This window comes from Sinocyclocheilus rhinocerous, unplaced genomic scaffold (assembly GCF_001515625.1).
Source record: "Sinocyclocheilus rhinocerous isolate Xijiao unplaced genomic scaffold, SAMN03320098_v1.1 scaffold1283, whole genome shotgun sequence".
NCBI lineage: Eukaryota > Metazoa > Chordata > Actinopteri > Cypriniformes > Cyprinidae > Sinocyclocheilus > Sinocyclocheilus rhinocerous.
In genome coordinates this window covers 273200-286020 of record NW_015642522.1, presented here as the reverse complement: position 1 = coordinate 286020, position 12821 = coordinate 273200, and the positions used below count along the sequence as shown (strand labels likewise).

Below are 12821 nucleotides of genomic sequence, written 5' to 3'. Positions count from 1 at the left end.
AAGGTTATAGAAAAACATGATTTGAGTGTATGTGAGAGTAGTTCTTCTGTTATGCTTTAAAGAAACTGTTTACATTTTCAGCCAATTTTCTTTTTTGAGTACTCACCCTCAGTCCATTCAAGATGTAGATGGGTTTGTTTCTTTATGAGATTTGGAGAAATGTCACTTGCTCACCAATGGATCAAATTCAGTGAATGGGTGCCGTCAGAATGAGAGTCCAAACAGCTGATTAAAAACGTCACAATAATCCATACAACTCCAGTCCATCAGTTAATATCTTGTGAAGTGAAAAGTTGCATGTTTGTAAGAAACACATCTATCATTAAGACATTTTTAACTTCAAACCATTGCTTCTGGCTAAAGTACAAGTTCTTTATCCATATTATTGCTTTCTCCAGTGAAAAAGTCATCTAATCTGAATCAGGAGAGAAATATGCACAGATCGATCACATTTTACAAGCAAAAACAGTCCGAAACGGTTCTAAACAAATGTTTGTGGATTTTGATGTGAAAAAACAACAGATAGACTTTTTCACTGGAGGAAGAGTCATTATGGATTAGACTCATGTTTTTGCCAGAGGTAACGTTAAAACACCTTAATGATGGATTTGTTTTTTCACTTTATAAGACTGGAGTCTTGCGGATTATTGTGATGTTTTTATCAGCTGTTTGGACTGTCTTTCTGACGGCACCCATTCACTGCAGAGGATCCACTAGTAAGCAAGTGTAATAAAGTGTATGCATGTTCTTAAGAAAAACATTCTCCCAAATAGGGAAGGGTCCATAACTGAGTCTTTAATCTTAGGAATTAGTTTTGCGAGTGTAAAACAGAGGAGACGACACCACAAAGGTAAACACAAATGTTTTCTCAAGGTGTCTCAGAACCGAAGACCTTCAAAATACAGTTTCCATTTAGATTATACAAAGATGTTCACTGAAAGCTTGCTGAATGTTCAACTGTTTGTGTGTGTACAAAAGCCTTCTGAGAAGGTAATCCTGTGGGATCCACCCTTGAGGTACAGGCATCATCTTTGTTTTTGCTTAATTTAGAAATGGTTACATCCTAGATGTTTATTAATGTCTAAATTAATAAAACAACACTGAAAGAACTAGGGCAACATCACGCACCCATTTTCATGAACAGAAAGCAAGCCTTATAATTCAAACCATAATCAACACACACAAAAAAAGAGTTTCATAAACCACAGAAACAAAACCAACCAAAAACACTTATCCTGAGTCTAAATACAAAATGTATTTTTCATGATTTCAGACCTAACAAAAACCATCTATTTTCTTCACCAGACATCTATACAATGCAAGAAAAAAAGGCATAATGTTATCCATCTTGCTGTTGAATGAAAGGGTTCGGAATGGCCTCCATCCCGTCCTGTGGACAGATCAGCACGACGGACGTCCCTCGACATACAACCAGACCGAGCTGCCTGGTGTCTTCAGTCAGTTTATACTGATCATCAGGATCTGCGTAAAAAGGATGTGATCGAATCATGCATAATGATTAAAATGTAAAAAAAAAAAAAAAAAAGTATTAAAATAAATAAACATTAAAACTTGAATCTTATTAACTATTTGATTAGAATAAAAATATAAACAATTAAAATAAATATAGCTAAAAATGTATCAAAATAAAATATATTTTTTATTATTTATTTCACAATCTGTCTGGAGATTTTACCTCGCATGTATTCAGTGGTGCCATCCAACACAAGATTCAACAGCGGGTCGAAGCCTTTTAAGACCCCACTTGCTGAAAATAGAAAACAATGAATGTTAAATTCAACGTAACTTAATTAAGCATAATATAATGTCATTATATTATTTAAACCCCTAATTTATCTCATAAAGCAACTGTCTCACCTTCACGACCTCCTTGGAACTTTACTCTTATATGTTTGTCGATGTATTTCGACAAATCAAAAATACTCTCCTTCTTTTTCTTCTCTTTATCCTGCAAACCAAGACCACGGATTATATATAAAATATTACAGGCCTGTATAATATAATATCAGACCATGTAGCTTAGCGCAATAATACACAACACAATACATCACATTTACAATAACCAGCTGGCTCTAGTTTGTAAAATTAAACTTTAAGAGCCCACAAGACATTTGTGTGTTTATATGTGTGTTTGTTTGTAAACGCCACGCGTCCATAGAAGCGTTTATAAAGTGAACGGTGAGGAAACGTTTGCGCTACTCACCGCCATGTTCAAAACTCCTGTACGCCCCGCCCACTCTGCGTAGACGCTTGACGCCTGCCTCTCGACCAATCACAACACGCGCCGGTGAACCTTGACAGAAAATATGTTTAATTTTATCATCTTTAAATACCCACAGATAGAGATTAAACACAACCTGAAAGTTTCGTATTTAATTTCTAATATCGTAAAAAAACATAAACATGCTGAGATAAGATCATATGCGGGATTAGGTTGAGGCCCTCGGCATATCCGGTGAGAAACGGACAAACGCGGGAGCGAAGCGCGAGAAAACAAACCAGCAAATGATTCATTCACCAGCGTAAAAACACGAATAAACCGCTATTTTTATGATTAATATCGCTTTGGGGGTTATTATATGAACTCGAAATGACGGAATTACTTTTTAACAAGAGGTTACAGGTGCTTGTGAAGAATAGAGATACCGATGAGAGGTAAAACCGATTGTATATGTATGTGTTTTAAACATAAATATGACCTAAATGTGTGTTTTGGGTTTGTTAATTCATTAATTGTTTTGTATGTTATAGAATTTTGATTTTGGAGGTTCTTAAGGGTCTAAATGTGATTATTTATGATGCTTTTTTAATCACAGACGTTCATTCATTCGTATCAGTATTGAACTGCAGCCATCATCAAATCCTGTCCATAGAAAGGTGAGAAATTGTCATTTATACATCATTAGTTATGTATTTAAATAATGTTATTTGGTATTTTGACTTTATTTTTATTAACAGGATTTGGTTGTACGGCTGACAGATGATACTGATCTTTACTTTTTATACAACCTTGTCATATCAGAGGAAGATTTTCAGAGGTATTGTGATTTTTTTTTTAAATATAATATTGGTCCATATTTAATTTAAATATTTTACTTCGGTGTGCAGTTTTCAATGTAATAATCAATATTCGCTTTCCTTCACAGTTTAAAGGTACAACAAGGGCTTTTAATTGACTTCACATCATTCCCACAAAAATTTATCGACTTGCTTGAGCAGTGCATCTTTGAACAGGACAAAGAAAACCCACGGTGAGAGTTTATCTAGATTTTATCGCTTTTATATCTCCTGTTAATGCGTATTGGTTGTGCGAACCGTTTCTGTCTGTTTGTGTTCAGGTTTCTCTTGCAGCTCACGTCGGCTTCATCAGCGTTCGATCACAGTCCTTCAAACCTTAACATTGTGGAGACGAACGCTTTTAAACACCTCACGCATCTCTCTCTGAAACTGCTGCCGGGATCTGATACAGATATTAAGAAGTATCTGGCCACCTGTCTGTCCACCGTAAAGGTGAAACTCATCACGGGCTTGGACTACAAATAGAATATGTATGTCGTAATCCTGCTTGTTTTTAATGAATGAATCTGTAATGCGTCTTTGTTTTTTGGGTGTTTTTTCAGGAGGAAAAGCAGCAGTTGGAACAGAAGTTGAGAAAGACTGAGGAAGATCTGACAAGACAGCTAAATTATGCGCAGCAAGTAAGCCACATTCTAGATTCCTCTTCGAAGTGAACTTATTATTATTGTTATTATTATTATAATTATACACTTTTATTTATCCTCCAGACCCTGTCTGAGAAAAGTCGAGAGTTGGACAAACTGCGATCTGAATGGACATCGCAAACGACCTCTCTGTCCAGCAGACACATGCAAGATCTCACAGCTGAGCGTGAAAAAGCTCTCGAGGTAACCCAACATCCAGCTGATATGGGCATTTCAGTGTTGAATTCATCATAGCAATCAATCAATCATATTTATTAGTTGTATTTATTTTTTATCTTTATATATTTTCGTTAGTTTTTTGTTTCTTATTTTATATTTATTTTATTATCTTGTGTTTTAGTTAAGTTTAGTTTAGTTGTAGTATTATTGTTTTTTGTCTTTAGATATTTATATTGGAATTTGAGTTGATTTAAAAATTTTTGTTTTTTTTTGTCTATTTTTCGAGTTTATCTTATTTCTTAATGTATTTTATTATCTATTATTGTTTGTTTTTCTTTTTATTGTTGTTTTGTTTGTTTATTCTTTTGCTTATTTAGTTATTTTTATCTTTAGGTATTTTTTATATTTAAATTTATTTATTTTTGTTTCTAATTTTATTCTGTTAATTATTTTTTTCTAATTTCTATTTATTTTATTTATATTTTCATTTATCTATTTTATTTTTATTTCTTAATTGATGTATTTATTTACATTTTTTGTTTATGTACTTTTATCTTTTATCTTTATTTGTTTTCATCTTTATTTTTTATTTTGTTTATTTTTATATTTAGTTTTTTTTCTTAGTTTGTTTATTTACATTTAAATTTATTTTTATTTTATTCAGTTATTTGTTTTTCGTATTTCTATCTTAATTTTATTATATATATATATATATACACACACACACACACACACATATATATATATATATTAGGGCTGGGCAAGTTAGCACGTTATCGCGTTAACGCATTAATTAACTAATGCCAACAATTATTTTATCACACATTTTTTATAATTATTTTGAAAGTCCGTTGCTCACTGGCTCTGAATACACATACAGACAAACCATGGGTCACAGGAGGGGTGTGATGTTGATCAGTACTGGCTTGGGATGGGTGTCATCACTCGTCTCAACCAATGAGAGCATTTGGGGAGGGCCTAAGACTGCAGCAGCGCTCACATGAAAATTATTTAGGCTAAGCATCAACATTCACAAACCACTGTTCACTGTTATTTTTAACAGTAAAGAATGCAACGTGCTCGTAATCACGACCAGGGGCGTTGCTAGTGGAAAGGGGGGGGCGGAAGGAAAGGGTGACAGAGTGCATAGGGCCCAGAGGTCTGGGGGGCCCGCGATCGCCTATTGGCCATCGGAAGCACCGGGACATTCCATTCAAGTAGTGGGCCGATCGCCGAAGCGAGGGAGACCTCCCCGATATTAGGCGCTGTCCTTAAATTACAGCGAATGCGAAACCACATAAAGCAAATACTCTGAAGGTGTGAAACAGCGCTACCCGATGCATCCGCCAGCCGCGCGTCAAAGCAGAGCGGAATCAGTCTCCCGCACAGCGCTGACAAACGTTATTATTATTACTTATTATTTATTTTAAAAACCATCTAACCATGGTAATGAGGACCATGGTTTTACTTTTTGTGACCACCATCCTACTAATACTAGTCAGCTAAACTCTGGATTCTAAGCAAGAACTTCTTTCTTTTTAGATGTTTAGTTTTAATGAATTTTAATTTAAGTAAAATGTTAATTCAATACGAGCCTGATTAAAAATAAATGCTGCGGTGTGCATGGTTTGGCATGGCAGAATGCGAGCAGCGCTCCCATATTATCACTAAAAACTGACATCTCAGTTCATCGCGATCTCATAAAGCTCTGTTATAACACAATATATGCACAATGAATCTTCCATAATGTCTGCACTTCGTGTGTAATAATGAGATGATTTGTAAGAAACACGCAATTTTCAGCACTGCAAGAACTTTTGAGCGGTGAGTGGATTCTAACTTAAACACCTTTGATTGGCCATTGCGTTCCTGAAATCAATAGATATGTCTGTGATTGGCTACATTGCTCAACGCAGCAAACACGTGTTATAAATAGTGTTATAAAAATGTGTACATGTATGTATGTATATGTATGAATGTAATAGGGATGTAACGGTATGAAAATTTCCCAAAATGATAATTGATTAATAGATGATTATATGTATTTTATCTGCTCCATAAATAATTCTAGATAGTTTATCTGAATTGTTCAAATGTGTAGAATCCACATTTAAGAAAAATTAAATGAAATTAGTGCTGGACAGTATTTATTTATCGTGAGTTGTTCAAATCGCGGTAATCTAATACGGTTTTAATGATAATTAAAATATGAAACGGTAATACTAACCGTGTGGAATTTTATCACGATTTATCGTCAAACCGGTAATCATTACATCCCTAGAATGTAATGTATATGTGTGTGTATGTGTGTTAGAAAAGCTTTTAAATGTATTTATTTCTCATTTTAACCCTTCACAAAGTAATGAGCTTGCTGCACTGATTTGTTGTGTTAATTGTATTTAATAGACACAAGCCCGTCTGCAGCAGCAGAACGAACAGCTGCGACAGGAACTTGAGTCGTCTCATCACAGAAGCACCCAGCAGCTCCAAACCAAAGTCTCCGAGCTGGAAACGGCCAACAGAGAGCTCATCGACAAGAAATACAAGAGCGACTCCACCATTCGAGACCTTAAAGCCAAACTGGCCAGCCTGGAAGAGGTGCGAGGTTTCTTCAGAAGGATGTGGTCTGGAAATCAGGAGGAAGTCTGATGTTTTATCTTTGCCTCTCTGTCCAGGAGTGTCAGAGGTCCAAGCAGCAGGTTCTGTCGTTGAGGAGAGAGAACAGCACCCTCGACACCGAATGCCACGAGAAAGAGCGTCTGGTCAACCAGCTGCAGACGCGAGTGGCCGTCTTAGAGCAGGAGATCAAAGATAAAGAGCAGCTCGTGCTGCGGACCAAAGAGGTGCTGGAGGCCACACAGCAGCAGAAGGTGAACGCATTGCCCACAATTCTCATTAGCATTATGGAAGTGCTGGAGGCCACACAGAAGCAGAAGGTGACGGTTCTCATTAGCATTGTGCAAAAATAAATGAAATGTAATTCTTTTTTATAGTATTTAAAAAAAAAAAAAACATTTTTGGCATGAAATATGAAATGGATGTCATTTTATTTATTTTATGTTTATAATTTTCTGTTTCTTTGCTAGAACTCTGTCGAAGGAAATGTTGAAAGTAAGCAAGTTCAAATCAGCAAGCTGGAGGCCGCGGTACAATCCCTGTCGGAGGAGCTCATCAAGGTTTGAGTCGATTTTAAAAGAAAATCATTTCTATTTTAAGTCCAGATGAATGCGTCTCACAGATAGGGTTGTGACGGTGAGGAAATTTTCTATGGGCAAGTGACGTAACCGGTGTTGCGGCTTAACACCGGTATCACCGTCAGCACCGTCTATCGCGGCAAGCCTACTCACAGACATAATTTCTCAGGCCAACGGCATCATCAAGAAGCTCCAGGGGGATCTGAAGGCGCTGGCGGGGAAGATCAAGGTGAAGAACACCGTGACGGTGTCTCAGGAAAAGATCCTGCAGGAAACTACGGAGAAACTGCAGCGGGAGCAGCGAGAGCTGCAGGATGCCCAACAACGGCTCCGACAGAAAGAGGAAGAGGTACCGTGTGCTGCCAACTAATGCCTGCTTGATGAACAGTTCTTTTTATCTTAGTATCAATATTTTCTTTTGGTTTAGGTAATGAAATTAAAAGAACAATTAGACGCGACAGTTCAGAAACTGGACGAGAGCAGGGAAGTGTTAAAAACCAATGAGAACGGTGAGGACTTTGATTTATTCAGGTGATTTTGCTTTTTTGTGCATTTGCTGTTTATTTACTGTAACTTTTTATTTATCTTTTTGTTTTTATCTTTATTTAGATTCATATTCATTTTTCTAATTGTTTATTTTATTTATTTTTGTTTTTATATGTTTTTTTGTTTGTTTTGTTTTTATCCAAGATTCTTGATGGTGATGTTTATTTTTCTATATTTACATTCTATTTATTTATATTTTATTAATTGATATACTTTTTACATAATTAGCATTACGTGTGTGTGTTTTGTAGCTTTTTGTTTTTTTATCATTGTATTTATTTATTTATAATTCTATTTATTTCTCTGTTTTTATTGCTTACTTTTTGGTTATATTTATTTCTATTTATTTTTTGGTACTAATTTTTTCCATCTATGTACTTTATAGACTTGGCATAATTAACATAATTAACATCATTTATGTCTGTGTTTTAGCTTTTTTCAAATTTTATTTTATTTTTAAATCTGTTATTTCTATAATATTTATGATGAAATTTTTTAGTTTTACACACACACACACACATATATCGCATTAAAATCATATTTTTAATTTTAACATGGTATTCTTCAGTAATAACTTGGCTGAACAAGCAGCTGAATGAGAACCAGCTCTCTCGGAAGCAGGAAACTTTAGGAATGTTCGAGACTCCTGCCGCAGGTCTGAGAACAGGAAGTGTTCCTCACAATATGGTAATTAACTGCTGTCACTTAAAGTCTAGCATAAAATCCGCCAAGCAGGTTGTTGTCTGTAGATGTAGCAGGAAATCAAGCAGTAACTATCAGTTTGATTGTGTTTGAAATGATGTAGCTGTTCTTGTCTTCTCTAGCTTGATAGCAAAGGTTTCCCCTCGTCTTTGGGACAGGGTTTCCCCATCACCTCTACGATAAACTCCAAATATCCTCTTCCTCTTTCCTGTGTGAGCTCAGGACCTCGCTCTGTCCTGTCAGCACACAATCAGACGTCTGGACCAAAGGCAGGCCTCATCTCCTCTTCTTTTCTCTTATGCCATCTTTGTTTCCCTACATTTATTAGGTTTTTTTCTCTGTGAGCAGAGAATATAATAGAGACATGCAAACCACTGAACACAGTTCTTTCTGATTTGTTTTTCCAAACTTAAGCACGATGTGTCCACATTTTTTTTTTAGATTTTATTTTATTTTTATTTTTTTTGCTAGTGCTTGGATTGATTCGATTTGTAGTGTTTTATTTACCACAGTTGCTATAATAAAATTTTTGGCACTTAACCATAGTATTCTAGACATTAGTATTTGACCCTCTAACTCTAACACTTTCTATTCTGTTTTAATTCTACTTTATCTATATTTATCTTCTCTTTTTATTTTTTTATTTAACAAAAAACAAACAAAGACTAGCTTTCTATTCTATCTACTTGTTTCTCTTTGTGTGTGTATATGTGTGTGTGTATAATATATATATATATATATATATATATACACCTTGCTACGTGTACTGCGTTAGGCTAACCGAGACTTGTCATTTGCACTTATATATTGTTGCTCTTTTGTTAGTTTTGACTGCTTTTATTGTCCTCATTTGTAAGTCGCTTTGGATAAAAGCGTCTGCTAAATGTAAATGTAGACAGTTGATTGTGGCAGGAGCAGATGGTTTTGGCTGCTCATGTCGATTATGGCGTCTCGCTCTGGTGCTGAACAATGATGATTAATACATGTAGCGCCCCAAAAATCTACTTGAGAAAATATTTCAGACTGAATTTCCCAAAAAAATAAAATATTTTTGAAAATTTACATTTGTGAAAAATTGACATTTTACCATAATTTTCTGAAAATATTAAACATAACAATAAAAAATGTAAAGTTTTCCAAAACATTTTTTAAAAATAATTTGGTGAAAATATAAAAAAAATTATATTTTCCAAATTTTATAAACATAATTTTTTATTACATTACTATAATGTTGTGAAAATAGAAAAAAATGTTTGTATGTGTTTTTGTATGTTTTATAAAAATAAAATTTTTATAACATCTTTCACCACAGTTTTGTGAAAATATTAAATATTTTCCCCCAAAATTTGTATTTTTTAAAAAATAATTTTGTGAAAATACCCCCTACACATATTTTCCAAAAGTAGTTATAACATTTTCAACACATTTTTATGAAAATATTACTTTTTGTTTTTTTATTAAAAAAAAAAAAAAAAATTTATAACGTGTTCATCATAATTTTGTGAAAACATCCAATTTCCCCCCTCGAAATTTTCCCAAAAATATTTTTTATAAAATGTATTTTCATAATAATTTTGTAAAAAAAAAAATATCTGCGTCCAGCTATTTTTAGTTGTACAAATCGGCTCGTTTTGTCGCTCGATATAGCAAATTGGTGTGTCTTAACCAATAAAATCTAGTGCTGAGTCACAGAAATAAATCATATTTTAAAATATATTCAAATAGGAAGTTAATATTAGAAATTGCAATAATATTTCTGTATTTTTGACCCAAACGTTTGAATGGTACTGTATACTTTAACACCGTTTATAACACAGCTATATTGAAAAATATAGAAATACAGCCTTGATGAGCATAAGAGACTCCATTAAAAAAAACATTACTCATCCCAACGCTTTGAACGGCAGTGTGTACGTGTGTGCGTGTATACATACACACAGAGGTTCTTTGCTTCAAAAATACTAACTAAACATTCTAAACTACTCAAGGTTTTACGTCAAGAACTTCTTTTAATTAGGTTTGTTTTGTTAAAGCTGCAGTCTGTAACTTTTGGCGCTCTAGCGGTTAATAAACAGAACCGCGTGCGTCTTGTGGAAGAACATTGTAGCCGGAGCTACTTCTCTCTGTTTATGTCTATGACGAATCACGCAGGTACTGGGCTACTCCACAGCGGGACCTACCCGAACCAGTCTAAATAGTCTGAATATAAACACTTATTATAGGTGTACTGTAGTGATTCTGGACAAGCCAAAAACACGGTTTGGAAAAAGGATTCATGGTGTACTCGCTTATTATATAAATTTTGAACAAAAAAGTTACGGACTGCAGCTTTAATGATGTCATGATAGTTGCATCACACCAATGTATTTTGGACTTTATACCCCAACAAAATAAGAAAATTAATTTTAATTTAGACGGAATTAGGTCAAATTTAATTTTTAAATCTATTTTTGAAATGACCAGATCCAGAAGAAAAAACAGGAAAAAAACAAAAAACAAATCAAAGTGGCAAGTCTGTAAATGGTATGTACCTGCAGAGCTGGACGTGGGCTCTTGACTAGTGGAGGGCAGGCTGGCATCATCGCTCGGCTGTGCAGATTCCAGCTCCGACTGGCCCTCTAGACATGCCTCACTACCCGCCCTGCACACACATATCACACCCGCTGACAAAACTGAGCCGCTCTGAAGTGAAGCACGAAACTGTTGTGAGTGCTCACCCTTCACTCTCAGCCTCCCCCACAAAAACATCATCTCCATCGTCCCCTGGGACAGCTTCTCCTGGTGCGGTCAGACTGGCGGTGGACGTGCTGACCATGGGAACCGACTGAGAGGCTGTCTCTGACACATCAGAGGGGTGGCTCTCTGTGAAAACCGTCACTGGCAACACAAACGAAAGGAGGAGAGCAGTTAGGTTTGACTAAAAGATATCAACCAAACAAGCTTGACGTGACTTCCTCCAGCTGATCACCTGGAGCAGCCACTTGTAGAGGAGTGGTGGGGACACTCCGGCCTCCAGACTCTTCATCATGAGCAGGCAGGAAGAGAGGACTTTCATACATGCCCAACCCTGAAGAATGACAGGGAGAATGTCAGATATTACTATGTTCACAGTAATTATAATATTTACTAGAATTATTACTATTATTAATTTTCAACTAATAAAAAAAAAAAAAAAATCACATTTTCCAAAAATAAATTTGTACCATAATTTTGTGAATTGTGAACTTTTCCCCAAAAAGGTTTCCAAGCATACAATTATAAAAAAATTTCACCATTTTGTGAAAATATTAAAAAATAAAATCTCAAAATTTGTTGAAAATAAATGCACACGTACATACTGCTACGAAAACCTGAACTCAATTGACTCTGATGGACCTAAAAATCCGATTGTAGCTGTCAGTGTGAGCAAAGCCTTTTTCAGTGACAATCGCTGCTTCTGAATGTGTCCGACAAAACACTGTTGAATTCTTTTTAGGTCCAGTTTAACCCTATGAGTGCCAAACCTTCAGCAGCAGACGTGAGTCCCACTGCACTCTCCCAGCCCTCCAATAAAGAGAAGTGAGTTCCTCTTTCAATCCATTTACTTCCTGTTCTCTGTAATAAAGCCTTTGGTGTGATCATATCTCGGATCTCAACAGCGGAGAACCTGTTGGTCTGGACTCCAAGTACTTTGAGAGACGAGATGACAGCATTCCTCTCCGCGGCCTTCTACCCAGCATGCATCTAAACCGAGGCAAATCACAAGCACTGTTTTCCCCCATTTATTCCTAATTTCTAGACCTTTTTATTAAGTATTTAATATCTGTACCTACAGAAGTTCCTAAGCCTTTGAACACGGCTGGAGCAAAACCAACAGCGCCCACAGCTTCTGCGTATTTCCCAGCAGTTTAGATGCACTTCTATTCATCACTACGTTGTGTGTGTGAAGACCACTGCTAAGATGGGAATTCATTGCAAAGTGTCCATGCAGATGATGTTCATGTTTGTTTAAAATGTCCAATAATTTATTAAAACATTTATTTTTAATCACTAATAATTAAACTTACAATTTTGAGAGAAAAAAGGCGGGTGGAAAAATTGCAGTTTATATCTTGCTGTTATGACGTTTTTTAGAATTGTGAAAACAAGGTCTAAATTGTCAGATTTTTTTTTTAATCATTTACTTTTTTTTCTGTGGCAGGAACAGGCTTTTTTTCTCACAATTCTGACTTTTACTTGCAATTCTGAGAAGTCCAAATTGTGAAATTTAATCTTAAAATTGTGATGTAAAAACTGAGATTAAAGTCGCAGTTACATTTTTATTTTACATTCCATAGTGGAAGCAAACAACAGAATTGTGAAATATAAACTCAGAATCACAAGAAAAAAAAGTCAAAATTATGAACTATAAAGAGTTATGTTTTTACCTTTTATTCTGTGGTTTAACGGGTTTCCATTGTTTACAAAGAGGTTCCTTGATTGTTTGAGACTTTGGCAT

The 12821-nt window shown here is 35.2% G+C and overlaps 2 protein-coding genes across 2 annotated transcripts; one reads left to right on the top strand and one right to left on the bottom strand.

The window, feature by feature from the left end:
* Positions 1–520: 520 nt before the first annotated feature.
* On the bottom strand, positions 521–2317 carry lsm7 (LSM7 homolog, U6 small nuclear RNA and mRNA degradation associated). The gene is made up of 4 exons (XM_016572989.1): positions 2225–2317; positions 1879–1969; positions 1697–1768; positions 521–1482 (listed from the first exon to the last, which is right to left on the bottom strand). Exons 1-4 carry the CDS (start codon positions 2228–2230, stop codon positions 1340–1342), a joined length of 312 nt encoding a protein of 103 aa, XP_016428475.1. The 5' UTR covers positions 2231–2317; the 3' UTR covers positions 521–1339.
* Positions 2318–2361: 44 nt separating this feature from the next.
* On the top strand, positions 2362–12521 carry sass6 (SAS-6 centriolar assembly protein). The gene is made up of 17 exons (XM_016572987.1): positions 2362–2676; positions 2838–2898; positions 2980–3059; positions 3168–3272; positions 3360–3531; positions 3642–3719; positions 3807–3926; positions 6309–6500; positions 6578–6772; positions 6989–7078; positions 7266–7445; positions 7524–7605; positions 8211–8329; positions 8467–8613; positions 11820–11902; positions 11983–12077; positions 12159–12521. The coding sequence occupies exons 1-17, from the start codon at positions 2612–2614 to the stop codon at positions 12233–12235; spliced, it is 1941 nt and encodes a 646-aa protein (XP_016428473.1). The 5' UTR covers positions 2362–2611; the 3' UTR covers positions 12236–12521.
* Positions 12522–12821: the final 300 nt, after the last annotated feature.

Excerpts from the sequence above, each read along its gene's own strand:
- lsm7 (XM_016572989.1), bottom strand. Across the intron at positions 1,769-1,878 it reads GTTCCAAGGAGGTCGTGAAG|CAAGTGGGGTCTTAAAAGGC; the intron begins GTGAGACAGTTG and ends TTCTATTTTCAG. Across the intron at positions 1,483-1,696 it reads CACCACTGAATACATGCGAG|ATCCTGATGATCAGTATAAA; the intron begins GTAAAATCTCCA and ends CTTTTTACGCAG.
- sass6 (XM_016572987.1), top strand. The coding sequence starts at position 2,612 with ATGACGGAATTACTTTTTAACAAGAGGTTACAGGTGCTTGTGAAGAAT. Across the intron at positions 2,899-2,979 it reads CAAATCCTGTCCATAGAAAG|GATTTGGTTGTACGGCTGAC; the intron begins GTGAGAAATTGT and ends TTTTATTAACAG. Across the intron at positions 7,606-8,210 it reads GTTAAAAACCAATGAGAACG|TAATAACTTGGCTGAACAAG; the intron begins GTGAGGACTTTG and ends GGTATTCTTCAG.